The sequence below is a fragment of the Stegodyphus dumicola genome, chromosome X2, assembly GCF_044657685.1.
Source record: "Stegodyphus dumicola isolate Sdum_Otavi_A_Nest chromosome X2, ASM4465768v1".
NCBI lineage: Eukaryota > Metazoa > Arthropoda > Arachnida > Araneae > Eresidae > Stegodyphus > Stegodyphus dumicola.
The window spans coordinates 181,266,931-181,285,931 of record NC_140781.1 but is presented as its reverse complement, the minus strand read 5'-3'; the positions used below and the strand labels follow the sequence as shown (position 1 = coordinate 181,285,931).

Genomic DNA, 19,001 nt, shown 5'->3' with positions numbered 1-19,001 from the left:
CATCTATACTGCATATATCATTATCTCAGTCTTAATTAACAGTTTATCTCCCCATTCACCATTTTACTACTACTGTTGATTTTATAAGTGTGTTGTTGTTTCAAACTTGCCTTTTATTTAATATGTGCACTTATTGCTTAATTGTGTGTAAAAGTATGAGTCCTGTGTTTGGCTAATATGGCTTTTAGTGTTTTGCGCCAAAAATCCATTACCAACATGCCCGACTTCTATACCAGAGTGAGTAGGTTCGAATCCTAGCTTTTTAAATTTTAAGGAAAGGGTATAGCTATTAAAATAAATAATAAACTCAATCAAAAATAGTTACAGATTAAATAATAAGATGCTCACTTAAAAATATTGACATATTAAATAATTAAATGTACTGTTGCGTGCGTACTGTTTCGTAATAGACTGAATGCATAAGTCCAATAAAAGGTTAATAAAATTTATTCTGATCAAAAAAAATATAACAAAACGCTGAATTTTTCCTCAGAGATATTCGTACAATATCACAATATCACGCAATATAATCAGTAGCTATACTTTAAACTGTAACAGAACTGTTTAGCCGTAACCGAACTATTTTATTGTACGCCATCTAGTGGTGAAGTGGAACAATCTCAGACAGTCGACCTCCAACCGCTATGACGTTAGGTTACTAGATTATTAGATGTCTCTATAATTCGAATGTTTAATGTTCCGTTGGTATATGTTTAATTTTTATGTATATTTTATTTTTACTCGTTTCTGCGTGCTTTGTTAATAAATGTTTTTAGAGCTAGCCGGAAACGTTACCACTGAAACATTTGTGCGGCGTTACACAACCCGAAAGTCGAACAATCCAAAAGGTGATATGACCGCAGTTTTTGATATATCAGGTGGATTGGCTGGGATATGATGATAATAATGAGTTAAATGTTACGCTTAAAAACATTTTTGCCTTCGAAAAACTTGCATGCAGTCTTGAATATGAGGAACCGGATATCCGTCAAGCAAAGTAACTGCACGCCCTTTTTTTTAAGAGACCATGTGCAGGGGACTTGCCCATGAACTTGTTGAGGGCCGAAAAATTATATTTTCAGGCATATGTTTAAATTCTTCTTTTGAGGATCTTAATTTCTCAGGAGACAACCACCTTGCTCTGGCAAGCATTGGTGGTCCAGTGGTCTCTATGTGATGTACAATATCGTTGTCAGAAGTTGGTTTGCGGGTTACCGAGCGGATGACGTTAGGTTAGTGCTTAAGTAGCTTGTGGAAAGAGAAATTACCGGAAGTTAATTTAATTCCAAAATTATATTTTGGGTTGGCATTTCCAATGTCAAAGGCATTTCCAGTACCGCCTAGAGCGGACAACTGTGTAATTAAGTAGAGCAAGCGCTGATTTTTAATGTCGAACAAAAGACAAAATTTTTCCAGAAAGTCAGCAACAATTATTGGGTGCGAAACCAGGCTATGACAAATGGCTATTGAAATTTGTTACGCAAACGTAAGTCTAAAAATATTAATATTCTCCAAATGTTGCGATTTTTGATATATTAGCTACAAATAAGTTTAATTTTCCCGGCGGCCGTTTCGATTCGGAGAGAGAGAAGAGCGTCTGAAATGTCCGCATCTGTATCAACAACAAAGCGACTGTCAAGCAATGTATCAGTTACAAATAATCGACTAAGGCACTGGCTGCTGTCACTCGTAGCTTCGAGTGAAAGCCCACTCAGTTTAAAGAGGTCTGCTAGAATGTGCATGGAGTCTTTTAGTGTTTTGCGCATAGAGTAGTAATTTACGCGCTTTATCACCAAATCCAAAATACTTACGCTCTTTATCACCAAATCGGGAGCTATAGAAACATATTTCTTTTTGATTACTGGACTGCGTGCGTTGGTATAGTTCGACCGCCTCATCCGCGACCATGAGCGCAAACACGCATGTGCCATTCGGACCAAATTATTCTTAAAATAGGGTGGAAGGATGGGCACTTTCTTTCTCTCCAGCATAGCTATTTTCCGGAGAAGAGAAGACCTTTCACGTCGCAGCAAGTAATACCACCCCTTTTGGGCGAGTCTATGTGTTTTGGCAGAATGCCAACCAAGGTTGCGGTTGAGACGGTCGAACTATAGTCCCTATTATGTCCGTTCCGGGACTTTGATCAGCCTCGCGGGTGATACTTAAATCATGTCTGCAGGGTTGCGACCTGCAATAATAATTGCAGAATTTGTTGCTGGAGCGATGAAATATCAACACTGGAATGCTGAACTTGATTGATTGCTTGTGGCTGCAGAACATCATGAATTTCATCTGCAATCTGTGCCAACTGGGGTAGCTTCTCGTTACTAGTGGAAATTTCAATAATACATATAAATAAACACAGACGAAACTAAAATGATGCAGTTGCAGTACACGTGAACAAGCACTAAATACATAAAAAGAGCACTAAATAATTTCTCTTAGGACTTAGATTCAAGTGATCTACAGCATGAGAAATACATAAGAAAAATAAACTCACCCACTTGACGAATGCGCACATATAATATTCATTTTGTGGAAGAAACACGTAAAAAATAGCACAAAACAACTCGATGCCCCAAAAATTATCCAATCGCATGTTGCTCTAACATGATCACGTCCAGGTAACCAATTGTCGCATCGTATTGAGTAGAATGTAACAATATATATATAGAGAGAGGCTTGGCTAGCCTTTTCTGTGAAGTTTACCTGATGCAGATATGAAGATATAGGTTGATTTTAAATTAAAAAAACTTTATTTACAGCAATTACAACAACACATTAAATTGATATTGATGATATTTGCAGAGGAAGAATCCGAATGATCGCGGTGACGACCGAACACGAAGACAGACCAAGGAGGTTAAAATAGAAGGAGGGAGGGTTCGCAGTTTCCTCCACTATCAGGGAATGAAACTTCACCGAACAAGCGGCGTCCATATTTGTAACTTCAAAATATTGCATTACGGCAATGAAACGTACGTGTTTTTAAGCTGTTCCGTGCATGTATTTTCCACTAAAAATATGTAAAATTTATAATGAAATGCTTCGCTATTGTTAGTTTTTTGTTTTAAAGTTATAAAGATGATATCCGTAATTTACTACGTACAGAACATCATTAAGAAATACTTCGAAATCTAAATGCATGTGCATAACATTAAAGCCTTTAAAAATAATGTTTCTGCATATTTCAAGAATTTGTTTAGGTTTTATTAGCAACCTGTTGGGTGTACTTTCCAATTTTTTCTTTAAGAAGTGATATTTCTGATTTATTCACAATATTGTAATCTATTAAAGAATCATTTAAAATAATTTTAACCTGAAATTAATAGCAGATAATTTTCTAAAAAAATAGTCACAAGTTGCATTTTTTTTAAATGAAAGTTTAAATAGATTCTTTTCACAACCAACAACCTTATAACAACAAGAAAATAAATATTAATAAAATAAAACAGATTTATGTGAATTCAGTGATTTCAGTTTATGCGCGTTTCATATTTATGAATCTCAAAGAAATTGCCTTAAATTAAGCTGAATTACAGAAATATACCTATACCTATATTTTTGGATACATCTTTCCCACATGTTCAGTTGTGTAAATATTTTACTTACTTTTATCGCTATACTTCCCACAAATTTGTAAATTTATGCAAAAAAAAAAATTTTTAACAACAGAAAAATCAAATGCACAAATTATATTCCTAACAGTTCACAAAACTTAAAAATTAATAATAATTAATACATAAAGAAAAGCATTACTTTGTTTAACACCTTTACAATTCATAAAATAGTAACAATTGGTGTCTTTTTTTTCATGAAAATTATCAAACGAATTACCTAAAAAGTTCAAATTATACAGTTTAAATTCTAGCATACATCGTTGTATGTTAAGGAACAAAGATGCCAGCTATAAACAGAAACATTAAAATGTATTTAACATATTTTGATTATTATTAAGTCCTTTTTTTCACATCTGGAAAGAAAACAACATGACATTGTAATATTTTTTACCTAACTTATTACATAAAAAAAAAAGAAAATCAATACTTACGCGGGAAAAGTAATCTCAGGAATCTTTTTCGAAAATCTGTTTGTGCATTCATATACAACACAAGCTGACATGCTTCAAAAAGGAAAGAAGAAAAAATATTGTAATTACGGACTTCCTTGCACAAGTCACAGCGATAACAGTAACATGGCCGCTAAGCTTCACCTTTTGAGTTGAACCTTCCCTCCTTCTATTCTAACCTCTTTGAGACAGACGAAGTAGACAGATGTCTTGTTTTGCACCCGGAAAATCTTTCATCGGCGATGGGCGAAAAAACAAGCTTAGGTGCAAAGGGGACAATTTCGTCTTCGAAGAGGAGAGTAAAAAAGGAACTTCGTACATATTATACGTGTTCGAAAGGCCAGGAAGAAAAGATGGAACAAAATAAAATAAAAATAAATGTTGCTAAATTAATAGGTGGGGTCTATAGAAAGAAAAGGTTTCTTGATTTTATGCATGGAGGTTAAAATAGCCTCCTTTATTGTACCAAGTGATTTCCGCAAGCAGGCAAAAAGACTTAATGCTGATGCTGTACTCATTTTTTCAGTTCGTGTGATGTTCAAATTAGTAACTTACGAACCACTTTGCTTAACGTTATAATTTTTTATGTGTAGTAGTTAATTTGGCAAGTATGGATATAACTATGTTGCAAAACGCATATCCGACAATGCACGACAGGATGCCAGACAGAATGTTAACTGAAGAGGATTTCAGAAATACAGATCTACCCGTAGATGAAAGAGAAGTTTATGATATCCTTTTTTATAGAGCTAGTATCTTAAAAACTCAGAAACCTCAGTGTGCAGTATTTATAGATTTTATATTGGTAAATTGTGCGATCAAGGAATTGTATGCTGTATAAATTTCCGAGTGTTGATCGTAATTTTTTATGAATATACTGTATCATCATTATCGTTTCGTTAATCTACCGACTGTTTAACGCTTACAATTACAGTACGAAGTCCGAGATCCGGACTCATCGGGAATTCGGCGATTCCGGAATTGGGATTTTTCCTAATATTAGATCGGCTGATCTTTGGAATATGGTAACTGGTAGTTTCGCGACATTTTGGAGGCGATAAAGGTTACTGCCTAGGACTTTGGTAATAATGTGAGCAGTACTCAGTTTCGATTACGCATTATTTTGTGTGAGGGAAATGAGAGATCATGTGATATTAATGGACGAATTACGGTTCTTTAATCGGAAAAGGGGGGAATTTGGAAAAATATCTGTGGCTGTATATTATTTTGTATTAAACTTCATTGTGTGTTGTGTGAAGTAGGGTTGAATAATTTTGGGATTGTATGGCGTGTCTAAAGTGAATTCTAGATTTTTAATGCGTTTGTGTGATAATTCAAAAGAATTGGTTGAATGGTGCATGAGTGTAGGTTTAATTGCGGATAAGTATGAATGTCCAAAATGTGGGAATGAAATGAGATTGTGTGAAAGTAAGGATATTACTGATAAGTTTGAATGGCGGTGCAAGAAATCTGGTGAAAATGGACATTTTGTGAAACGGAGTGTAAGGAAGGGTACGTGGTTTGCTGAAAGTCGTTTGAGTATGGGTGAGATTTTATTGATTTCTTATTATTGGGTGAATAGATTGCCAGTTGACTATTAGATTTTGGATTTAGAAATTAGCAGTAGGACTGCAGCTGATTGGAATTCTTTTTGTAGGGAAGTAGGCGTTGAATTTTGCAAAAATGATATGGGTATGCTTGGTGGTATGAATGTTATTGTGGAAATTGATGAGAGTAAGTTTGGGAAGCGGAAGTATCAGAGAGGTAGGAGAGTGGAAGGAAAATGGGTGTTTGGTGAGATTGAAAGGGGTAGTAATAAATGTTTTTTTAAGGTTGTGCGAGATAGAAGTAAAGATTGTTTATTAAGTTTTATAAAGGAATATATTCTACCGGGTACTATAATTATTTCAGATTTCTGGAAATTGTATGAATGTTTGGAAGATGAAGGTTTTAAACATCTTGCTGTGAACCACAAATATTATTTTAAAGATCCGGAAACAGGTGCACATACCAATACGATAGAGGGCACGTGGAGTGCTATAAAAAGCACCATTCCGAGGCGTTGTGATAAAGAGAATTTTGCTTTTTATTTAGCGGAGGAAGTGTGGAGGAAAAATTTGCAGAAAAAAATCATTCAATAATTTTATTGAATCCATAATAAAAGTGTATCCACCATGTAAGCAAGATTCTGAAGAAGATTAGGTAAGTTAGTATTTTTAATTATTTGAGGATATTATTTTTATGCATTGTTCTAAATGTAAGGTGGAAGTAAAGTGAATTGGTATTATTGGGAAAATTGTTATTAACAATGATTTAGTTTAAAGTAATTAGGATTGTAAGCTAATTTTTATTAATTTAATATATGTGATTATTTATATTTTAAGTAGTGTTTTTGAATTTAATTATATTTTAATTAAATGATAGTTATTTTGTGAATTTTATGTTTGTAGGAATTTGGTATACGTTTTAGTTGAAGTAAACGTGCATGGAAATAATTTAAATATTTGACACTAAGTATTTGTAATGTTTGCGATATGAATTCGTTGGTGACGTTTATAATATAATAGATAATTTAGAGGTAAAAGTTTTTGGATATTTTATTTATTTTATATGTGGAAATGTTCATATTTGGAAAGGGCATATACTTTTTCGTTATTAGGTAATTTCATGTATGTTCTTTTTAACGGGTTTAAAGATTCAGAAAATTGTCATGCATTTTCGTGAAATTTTTCTAATTTGTGAGAAAAAAGTAGTGTACATGGATATGGTGAAGAGTGTGCGCAATGCCATTTTTGTGCAGTTCTGGGATTTTTTTTTTAAGTAAAAATAAGTCGACGTGTACATGGTTTAGTGATATTTTAATTAAATGATAGTTATTTTGTGAATTTTATGTTTGTAGGAATTTGGTATACGTTTTAGTTGAAGTAAACGTGCATGGAAATAATTTAAATATTTGACACTAAGTATTTGTAATGCTTGCGGTATGAATTTGTTGGTGACGTTTATAATATAATAGATGATTTAAAGGTAAAAGTTTTTGGTTATTTTATATGTGGAAATGTTCATATTTGGAAAGGGTATATACTTTTTCGCGATCAGGTAATTTCATATATGTTCTTTTTACCAGGTTTAAAGATTCAGAAAATTGTCATGTATTTTCGTGAAATTTTTCTAATTTATGAGAAAAAAGCAGTGTACATGGATATAGTGAAGAGTGTGCGCAATGCCATTTTTGTGTAATTCTGGGATGTTTTTTTAAGTAAAAATAAGTCGACGTGTACATGGTTTATGTGTATGTGTTATTTTGAAAAACGTGTAAGGAGTATGGTATTGTGCACTTTTTCCCAATTTTGCAGTGAATATTTGTCATGATTAAGCAGTTTTGTTAGATAAAATTTCTAGCATAAGTGAAATTCGGCTAGTAGATTGTTGGAAGAAGTGTTCAGTAGATAAAAAGAAAAGAAACATGTCTTTACTTCGTGAAGAGAAAATGGCGGCGGGAAAAAAAAAAATAGATGGTTGCTGTAGGAGAGTTGGTCGCCAAATTTTCGCCAAAAAATCGCCAAGTTACCATAATCTAAAGATCAACCAAGGCTATTTTTTTTTTTTTTTATTTTTAAACTCAAAATTTTTTCCAACAATCTACTAGCAGAATTACGCTTATACTAGAACTTTTCTGGAACAAAAATGCTTAATCATGATGAAGATTAGGTGCAAAATTGGGAGAAAGTGCAGAATCGCAAACTGCTTGCCGCGTTTTTAAGAATTGCACATACATGGTGTCATCCATGTACACGTCGACCTATTTTTCACTTTAAAAAAATATCCCAGAATTGCACAAAAACGGCATTGCGCACACTCTTGACTTTATCCACGTACACAGCTAAAGTCCTAGCTAGTAACCTTTATCGCCTTACCAAAATGTCGCCAAACTACCTGTTACCATATTCCAAAGATTAGCCTTTTATTCTTGTTCTTATTTTGTAGAATGTTATGTTCATTGTTTTTTAGTATGAATTTTTGTCATTATTGTTGCTTTTTTTTAATTAATTGAAATTTAGTTTAGTTTTTTTTTAAATTGATTAGTGCGTAGTGCCTAGATTGAGCAATTCGTAGATGGTTTTTAAAGTTGAAACACATCACTGTGTACATTTATTCTTGTCAAATATTTTTTGTTAGAAACTTTACATTTTTGCTATTTAAATTTTTTGTTTTTGTTTCAGATTTTTAGCTTAAATTGGGTGTTCAAAACAGGGTTTTTGCATTTGTGAAAACCACGTTTTCGGAGACATTTTAGGCTTAAAGTTCGAAATGTAGGTAAAAAATTTAGATAGTGATATGGCACCGTGAAGTTTTTTGCCAAAAATGTTTGGCGACTTGAGGGCGCATATAAGAGTTGTTCCCAACACAATAAAGACTATTTACAGTAAGAAGTAACAAAATTTAAAATGAAGATTGAGTGTGGTAAATCTCGAAGCACGGAGAAGTATCACTTTCTAACTCTTAGAAAAAGTATCACTTTCTAACTCTTAGAAAAAGTATCACTTTCTAACTCTTTAGAAAATGAATCATCACTTTCATTTGCGTTAGTAAATGGTTCACTAACCATACGAGGGTATTCTTCCTCTGATAAATAGTGCCTTCCCACCATAATAGACTGGAGGTGAGGCTTTCCTAAATAAAAAGAGAAGAAACGGAAATATATCTGAAGGCAATGCAAAACGTAACCCTAAAAGACCATACATAGTAGAGGGTTGGTTTATTTAATTATGGGAAAGCACACTAGGTCTATCTGCCTAAGGGGAGGGATGCCTTCGAGGAGGACTTTCTAAGGTAAAAGGGCTCGTATACACGTTACACATGGGGAAAACCACAAAAACGCCCATGCAGCCAGCCCGTTTGCGGGATTCGAACCTCGGCCCGAACTACCAGTGTTAAGCAACTTTACCACTCGGCCACTGGTGGGCCCATAATAGAGGGAAAAAATTGAATAAAAAAGGAATTGGATATAAATTAGACACACGAAAGTTTTCATTAGCACGCCGCAGCGAATTTAAAGAGCCCACCTCTGTTTACGCTTTCTCCTCCCACCCTCGCAACAGCTCATGGAGGTAGGAAAGGGAGGAGGGGCCATTCGGCGCTAGAAGTGAAGCACTGCTTTGACGCTTGGGTCACCAGACGGGGTGTTCTTTGTTTACATTCAGAAGCTCGCTTGACAAGATTCTGATAGTATTTCGACACACGACAGTTCCATAGAAATCGAAAAAGGGACACTCTCGCATGAAAGAAACATTCATAGTGTGATGGATAATAGCAGTTTGTATAGTTTACTGACATTTACGCAAAAATCTTGCTTATTTTTCGATAACTAACAACATCGATTTTGATTATGAATTTGTTTTATAAAATTCTAAGCTGTTGCACTACAAAAATATAGATTTTAAGAAAATTGCTAAAAGAGATCTGCCAAAATTTATTTTCTAGAAGATTTGAAAAGTTTGAAACTTGATGGCTAAATGTAAATATAAAATTATGTATGTTAAAATATTTGTAATTAGGCACATAGGTCAGATTAAGTTTTTATTAAATAGAGTAACGCATGCAAGGGCTATCTGCCTAAAGAGAGAGATGCCATCGTGGAGGAATTTTGAAGAAAAACTGACCTTTGAGTGGGTATTAAAAATAATACTTATAATTTTCATTCACATTATATTCATATATATTTTTTATGTAAAACTTTCGGGTGTATGCTAAATTAGTGTAAATTACTTTACACGAAAAACATAGTGAATGCACAGAAATTAAAGATTTGCACATGCCGGAAATGATAAATAGGAAATATATATGGGTATTTATGCATGTGCTTGCAAAAAGCATGTATCTGCCTTTGACAAAATACTTAAATATTCATTAAATTATTTATAAATGTATTTGAAATGAAGAATTTATTCACTTATAAACAACTGTGAAAGTACTGTGAAGAAATCTAATGATTAAATGTATCTAATTTATAATGATTATAAATGTTATCTAAATATATAATAACCTTAATATTGAATTGTAAACATAAATTGAAATCCTGTTGACAAATACGTTATAAAACTATTTAAGCAAGAATTGTTCGTATTGGAAAGCAATCTGTTAAAAGGTATTGTAAAGCAAATGCTATGAGATGCGCACTTAAGAACGTAATAAAGAGTTTTGGAATATGTATTGTTGAAATGAAGGGTAAAAAAAAAAAAATCTGACAAGTATAATTAAAAGAATTATTCCCTTTACATTTTATAATAACTCAGTTACAAGTTTTAAATAATACTTAAAAAAAAAAAAAAAAAACTTATTTTATTCCCTTTCAGAAATGTTCAGAGAAAGTCAAATACTATTTAATACCTATTTAATTATTAGGAATTAGCGAAATACTTATTTAAAGTATTTCACTAATTCCTAATAATTCTCTAATTTAAAATGAACCAAATAGAGCATTGACTTACATTTTTCGATTTAAAAGAAGCCAAAAAATCATGTCATATTTAAGAAAGTATTTTAGGAAGAAGCTCTATAAATAGAAAAGAAATAATGCATAATTTTAATATTAATAATACAATAAACTTTGATCTTAATTTTTGTACCTTAACCGAATAAAATCAAATTACCGTAATTTTTTTTTCTAATTTAATTAACGAAAACTTGTGAAAATATTTCATTCAAATTAAACCATTCTGAGAAAACTGTCCTGTGAAAAGTATAGCATTTAATTCCATTCAGAATGAAATGTTGTTTAAAAATATGTTGTTTTCACATACTTAGGACTCTGAAGTGTTGTAGAAAAAGAAAATATATACATTTATATGTATATTTGTGACGTAATTACAAAATATTTACACCCGAACGCGTCAAATCCCATAGAACTCAATGGTAAATGACCCAATGTTTTGGTCACCACGTAGGGATCGCCTGTGCTTTAGACCAGGGTACAGAGAAACTTGTTTAGGGCGACTCCTTCTTACTTCCTACCTCCATGCAACAGCTGATGAGTAAAATACCAAAGTCAAGCAGAATATATCAAACTCAAGGTCAGGAACCTAAAACTGTCTTCATTTCAAAAGTAATGGACATAGGATGCCATCTAGTGGCCTTCAGAAAAACGTTCCAGCTTAAAATGTGTATATGCATCACCCGTCCCCTGAATGCAATCTCTAGTGATGCGTGGCTGGTAAGAGATGTTTGTGGCATTCCGACAGATACTTCAACTTCTATTCATGAGATGGCGCCATGTGTAAAATCCACTTCTTAATCGGAGCAGCAAAGCGACGTCATTACTCACTCAGACTCGTGAGACAACTGTACGCGACGGTAGCATGAACTGTGTTCCGAGCTCTGCCTTGAACTCTGCAATGTAATTTAAATTGTAATTTAGTACTTAATATATTCTTTTGTTATAGGAGATTGTCTACTTTTATTTTCTTTAATTATATCATGCATTAAGCACACGACCACCAAATGTTCTTAGGGAATGCGTATATGAGACGCCTGTCCTGAAAGGTAATGCTTGTATCATCCATGGTCTTTTATTTTCATGATGTATAACAGGGAAATTCATTACTCCTTTAAATGCTCAAGCTTGTGTATTTCTTCTGATTATAAAAAGTTTACACTTGTGTGTTCCTGCAGCATTTGTGAATTATAAAATTATTTAGTCTCACTTTGGAAGCTTTGACACCATTTAGAGCCTTTTCTGTAGAGGTTACCAAGGTATTTCATGGTACATATTGCCAGAAAAGACCAGTTTCATCAGCGTTGTAAATTTGTCCTAAAGATAACTTTTCACTATTTATGAGTTAAATGAATTCATCTGCATATTGTTCAGCTTTTTCACCTGAAATTTTTAATTGCCTTATACCATGGCAATTTTTGTACCAGTGGTTAACCAACCTGTTGAATATGTGCACTCAGTTTTTAAGTTCATTTCTTAGTTATTTCTTAATTTTGGCTTGAGCCATTAGCACTGTATCATCAATGGCACGGACTCGCTGCGCCGCTGTCTGACCCATTCAGTTATTACTTTCTCATGATCGTCACTTCTAGCATAACGAATAATTTTCTGTTATCCATTGCGAGTGGAGTGTCAGAATCACAAAAAATTCCTTTTTCTATTTTCTTATGTTGTATACAGTCGACTTTCCACACGATACTCCGCACATAATTTTGAGACGGATATACGTTTATCCATTTTTCATAGCAATTCCACTTTTTGTTTAATGGACATCGAAACATGCTTCTGCTTTGTTAATCCTTTTGCAGCTCCAGGATTGGAAACTTTTTGACATAATCGTAGAGTTCAAGCTTTAATTTTCAGAAAATTGTTGTAATAATAGCAGCCTGCAAAAAATAGTAAGCTGGATCAAAGCAGAAAGTTAAGGAACAGTGCAGTCTGTTATATTAACTGAAATTCCTTGGAATCAGTAAAGTATAATTTTAGCTGAGCTGAATAATGTCTGCTATACATTATTTACTCTGTGTCATGAGATTGGCAGCGAAAGGCAAGTTCTTCCTCTAAATTTTGTCCTGCTTCTATCATGCACTGAAGCAGTTAAGCTTGAATTGTATTAATTTAGTAATTTATTATACTTACATATATTTTATGTGCATGCTTAAGGTTTATATCCAAGTCCTGAGTAGATAAATTGGCACATATATTTAAGGCTTAAGCGCCTCCTTAAGTTCTAAATTTCTGCTGCCTCTGAATTTTGGGTGCCAGTGCTTTCTCTAAATTCTAAAAGTTTTGGCATCCCTTACTTTTGCTACTCGGTGCTTCTCTAAATTCCAAAAATTTAATCTTTCCTAAATTCTGCCGCTGGTTCTGAGTTTATGTGAATAACAAATCAGTTATTATTAATTCAAATAGCACTAAATATGATCTTTTGGTCTATGAGTATCATTAACAAAATCTGTTTTTAGCATATGGAAAGAAATTTTTGTTAAATTTTTCCTCGGCAGCATTTCTTAGAGCATGTAACGTAAATCTGCAATCATTACCAAGCGTAATGGCAACATAATAAGGCTACCATACTTTGTGCTGTTTAGTTATTTACATTAAAAAAATATTTAGACATCACTGCGTGAGTCATTACTCAAGAAGTTATCACAAGTAATTTTCTATGTTGATAAACATGCAGTGATGAATGCAAAATGTAATAATGATTCACCAGGTTGGCATCAGGGATATTAGTAATGTAAAATCAATGATGTTTCTATATAGAATATTTCTGTTTGGGATGTATACCAAGCAGATACGGAGCCAAATTAGTGATCACACAAATTTACGCTAAAATAATTGTTTCTTGAATTACAAGGAATTTTATTAGTGCTAAAGTGAAATTAAGAATGAGAACTCTCAACATATTTTATTATAGGGCAAAAATCAGTTGTGTATGCATAAAGCATAAAAAAAGGGGGTTGGTGGTGGGTTTGAGGACTGGATTTTCGATCATTCCGGATATTGAACGTCCGGATTTCGATCTTTGTACTGTATATTGCATTGTATTTCATTATCTTGAGCACTACTTCTTAGAAACCTTGAATCAGCTTTTATATAATTGATATTACGTAAGCAATGATAAATGCAATATGAGTCTAAAGCCATGTAACAGGATGATAGCCAAGTGTTTAAGATCCCTGAATGGTACCAGCTAAACCCAGGTTTGGATCCCAACGAATGGACTCCTCATATGGGTGTTTTTATGGTTTTACATGTGTAGTTTAAATATCAGCTGGTTTCTTTCAAAAAGCAGGGCTGTAACAGTGGCCAAATTTTTAAGATTGTTGAATGATGTAATTCTATCCTAGGCAAAGAACATGGCTACATGATCTATTTTCTTAGTTTTCTCCATGTAATATGAATACAAGCAAGTTTATCATAAAAAGCCCTCCACAGAGGCATTCCTACCTTTAAGCAGATATTAGTGTCAAATAATCATAATCAAATAACCTAATTTAGCCCTTTATCGAGGTTTTACATCCCTTATGTGGTATATTCAAATTAATTCAAATAAGCATGTGCTGAAACTGCACTACAGTATTTTGATCAGCACTGATTGATGAAAGAAGGAAGTAATCTTTCAAACTCTAATTTTGAGGAACTTAAAAAGGTGCTTTCTTATTACTCAAAACCCCACCAAAAAGTCACAAAAAAGTATTTATGAAAACCCCAATACATATTAAACATAACACGGTTTGAAAACAAAAAAAGATGGTTACATCTCACCATCATGTAGAACGATACTTAGCAGAATTCATGTTCAGGCATCACCTCAGCCATGATAATATGTTTGATGCATTATTAACAACAATTGCTTAACTGTGGCCACCAGAAAATAACTGTTAAAATGCGTTTTGGAGTATACTTGTACAGTACAAAGTCCGTAATCTGGACTCGTCGGAACTTCAGCGATTCCGGATTAGGGTTTTTTCCGGATTATAGATCATCAGTTTAAATCTGGTAAGATGGCATGCAGAAATTATACAATTAAAAATATGAAACCGTAATTTATAAAATAAAGAGCAATTATGATCTAAAGGGTATCAAAATTTACAAAAAAAAAGCTTCATATTTATTTGTTTACTTTATTAAACATTTCTTTCAATGTAAGTTGTTTAAGTTGCTTTTTTATGTGATAATACTTTCTCTTTAATTCTATAAACAGATGTAATTTCTTGTTCAGTTACAAAGTTCTGCTGTTCAAGTCCTATAATTGCTGTGTCGAGAATACTGACTAACTTGTCTATCGAAATTTTTTTTTTCAATAACATTCTCTGTTACTTTCTTCACTATCGCAAGCACACATGGGTAAACGCTTTACTGGCTTTACGCACATGCGTAAGTTTGTGGCTTTGAGGTCCGGATTATAGATCATTCTGGATAATGGACGTCTGGATTACGGACTTTGTACTGTATATATCGCACTGTGATTTCAGGTAGATAAGCCATGTTTAAAAGTTGAAAAGTTAAATCTGAATTATATGCGCTGGAGTGGTGCATCTGAAGGAATTTTATTTTTCCTCTGTCTTTAAGACTTCACTAGTTTAAATCATGAGATATGCACAGATGAAACAGTGAATGTAGAATTCGCTGTGGCGTTTTGGCCTAATACAAACACATAGGTCGTGTTAAGGCACTAAAAATTTGAATTTGCATGAAACTTACCTAACTATGGTAGGGTTTGCTTGGTGTAAAGACACTGTAATGCATACACTTTCTGATGAACTCTGTGGTTTTGTCTGTATTTTTGGATGACTATCTTCTGTTTTACGGCCACAAGAACTTTTATTTTGCCAAATTCTATGTTCATTCTTATCCGTGTCCGACTGTTAATGTGACATGCTTATTGCTTGCATGTTCCGGTGCTTAGTGTTGTTTGAACATGTTGAATTTTATAAATTATTATAATTATGGCTCCTACTTGAAGAAAAATTTATATGCCTGCTTTTAAGCTTTCGGCAGTGAAGAAAGTGATAGGAATTGGAAATCAGTGTGCAACTTAGGAATATCAAGAGATGAGTTCAATAGTGGAAGTCTGAAGAAGGAGAAAATACCTAAGAATAAAAGATCTTGTCAGATTGGCATCATAGCCTGGCCTAGTTTGGAAAATAATAATTTAGAGAAATGAATGTAGAGTAGAGAGGAAAGGAATTATCAATGTCAACAGTTAGAATTTCCCTTCAATCAAAAGTAATTGCTTAACAAATAGGCGTTAAAAACTTTATTGGAGGACTTAATTGGTATTTTAAATTCATAAAATGAAAGACATTATCCATCAGAACCAACAGTCGGACAGCAGGTTCCTCTTGACTGGCTTGCAAAAAAAGGTAACTTTTGGAGGGTAAACCTAAAAACTGAATAAATGAATATTAAGTGTCATGTTTGGGATTGCTTTGCTGTGGTACATATGGCAGCATGACATATATGCCAAGGCGCCTTATCTACCCGAAATGGCAGTATTTATTTAAAATCAAACTCCATTTGTAACTACTTTTTTTTATTTATCAAATGCCTGTCATTCGGCCACTAGGTCATTAGAAAACGGGATGTCCAATATCTCGCCACACAACAAGAAAACAGATAGTGCGGGGCATTTGTCCAAATGTAAAGCAGTCATCTTTTCCAGTAATACACAGAGAAGACATAAGAGAGTCCATGGTGTTAAAATGAAAAAGATGAGCATAGAGGCAATTGTGTCCAGTTAACATTCTAAAAGTTGCATCTGCAGCCGCACAAGGTGAGTCAGGAACAAGTTGTGGTCTAGAAGAGAGTACATTCCAAGGTCTACAATTCGAAAGACGTAAAGCTGTATCATGAAGAAAGCACCTGGAAATCCTAGCTTCTTCCAATTTAGCTGGATGGAATCGCAATTTCACGAGAGGTCTCTGAAGATGGAGATCCCTTCTTGGAAAGATATCAGCCCTCTCATTTCCTTCAGTGCCACAGTGAGAGGGAATCCATTGGAAGGAAACTTTATCAGGAAAATTCTCAAGTAAAGTCCTGAGTCTTAGGATGCGGGTGTTCTCAACCTCTTTATTAGAAGAATTAGTGCAAAACCAGAAGGGATCACAAATTTTTTTAACCTTTTAAAGACCAAAACCCCAAGACGGCCTTTCATTCAGATAACTACAACTGCCTGAAATGGCTGAGACAGTGATGTTGTTTTCTTCCCTCCCCCTAAATTATGCACTACCAGGTGCAATTTACCAAAACGCATTATATCAGTCTATTGCAGACAGCTTGTCTTAAAAGAATTTATTTGTTGTTTCATATCTTTATTTGTTAGGAAGTAGAAAGGATGTCATTTGAAACCTTCACACCTCTTTGTGCATCAATGGATGGAGAGGGGAGGAAATTGCTGTGAATCTCGAAAGGCATTTCTGCCATTTCAGCATTTTAATCATACAGGTTAGCGAAGGCTTTGGTTTTCTAAGAGTTAAGGGGGTTCTGTCATATAAAACGTTGTTCAGTTGATATAAGAATGGACTCCATCTCTCCAACAAAATGAATCGTGAAATTTCCAGCAGGAAGGCAAAAACAGAAAAGTTCGCTAAAGATAACAGCTCTGGCACCTTACGAAAAATCAGAAAGCGAACCATCAATATACACATGTAACCAATTATCAGAAGGGTAACAGTTATAGATGGTCTCCAGAGGATCACCCGCAAGGCCTCCGGAGGAAGATCTGACTTTCTAATTTTCCAAGTTAGATCCAACCTCATATCAAGATTTTTGTAATGAAATGGGCAAGGAGGAATAAGCAACTCAATCGGCAAGTCATTAATAATTTCGTAATGTTTAATATCATGGTCACATTGCATAAATCCTCTCTTCAGTCTTCAAATTGTGTTTTGAATTAAAATCATAGTCATGCCAAAAGGCATTGTTTGGAAGCCTTATACAGTCAAAAGTCTTTAATCCAGACCTCAAAGCTGCAAACTTTCTGCGCATGCGTCAACCCATAATGCATTCACGCATGCGCGTAATACCGTTATGCATGCGCATAATACCTCTATGCATGCGCATAATACCTTTACGCATGCACGTTTAATGTATAACAGACGGTATAAGCAAAGTTAAAATTATCTAATTATCTATTTCAGTTAATGTTGCAGATTGCGTTGTTCCTTAATCTTCGAATTGGATCTGGCTTATTATTTTTTGCAGACTGTTAGAGCAATGTTATAAAAGTAAGCTTGAACTTTCGATTATATCAAAAAGAATTTCCGATTCTGTAGATGCCAAAGAATCTACAAAGTGAAAGCATGTTTCGATGTCCATCAAACAAAAAGTGGAATTGCTGCAAAAAAATGGATAAAGGCATATCCTTTGTTTCTCTAACCATTAAGAAATCTGTTTATCAATTTTACACTGCTCTGCGCGAGGGGAGGATGTCAGGGCACGCAATGAACTGGAAGTTGATCTGTTAGCACTATCCTTTTCTTTAGGGCAGATGTTTTTATTTTATTCGTCTTACAATTCCTTACTAATTGAAGGAAATGTTTAATAAAGTAAACAAATATTAAGCTTTTTTTTTGTAAATTTTTGATACCCTTTAGATCATAATTGCTCTTTATTTCATAAATTACAGTTTTATATTTTTAATTTTATAATTTCTGCATGCCATCTTACCAGATTTAAATTGATGATCTATAATCCAAAAAAACCGATAATCGCCGAAGTCCCGATGAGTCCGGATTAAAGACTTTTGACTGTACTAGCTTATTATATAGAACAGTAGTCCTTCTTTGTATCACATTAATCATGGGCTCAGTTGTGGTCAAAAACTGTAAGGCTTACACAGGAGTTACCCTTACATGGGAGTAGTTTTAATACCACCAGTAATGATTCTCAGAGCTTGGTTTTGAAAGACCTCCAAAAGCTTTATCACATTAGCAGAAGCCATGGAGGTAGAAAGTAAGAGGCGAGGCCCTAACTGGTCTTCCCCATTCGTTGTTTTGGGCGATCCCATCAGGGAAACCAAAATATTCAGTGATACATTTTGTCATCAGTATTTATGTATTTCTCATCAATATTTATTTATTGAAATGACTGCTGCCTATTCATGGAGAAGTCCCCCCCCTTTTTTTATGGTTGCTTGTTAGCACAAATTGCTGTTAATTTTGTTTGCTGTTTACTTAATTATTGTATTTAGCATGTTAAAAACTAAGTTTATTTTTTTCCGTACTATTACTGATTAGCACATTTAATATTAAATTTATATGTATAATTTTTATTTTTTAATTTCCTCATATATTATATTATGAATTGAAAATTTTAACTGACCATTTTGAGTATTAGTTTTAAGGGTTTTTAATCAAATATAATTTATTTTGAGCTTTTTTTCTTTATCTGTTTTTTTTTTTTTTTTTTTTTTTTTTTTTTTTTTTTTAA

General features: G+C 33.6%; 1 protein-coding gene across 2 annotated transcripts in view; it reads left to right on the top strand.

The window, feature by feature from the left end:
- Positions 1 to 4,476: 4,476 nt before the first annotated feature.
- The window catches only part of galla-2 (MIP18 family protein galla-2), a 37,298-nt gene continuing 22,773 nt past the window's right edge, over positions 4,477 to 19,001 (top strand). Inside the window, exon 1 of one of the 2 annotated variants that reach the window (XM_085808787.1) lies at positions 4,477 to 4,804. In XM_085808787.1, coding sequence (XP_085664913.1) covers positions 4,680 to 4,804 — 125 coding nt within the window. In that variant the 5' untranslated portion in view covers positions 4,477 to 4,679. The remainder of the gene's footprint in view (positions 4,805 to 19,001) is intronic. The other variant, XM_085808786.1, reaches the window with a different exon arrangement.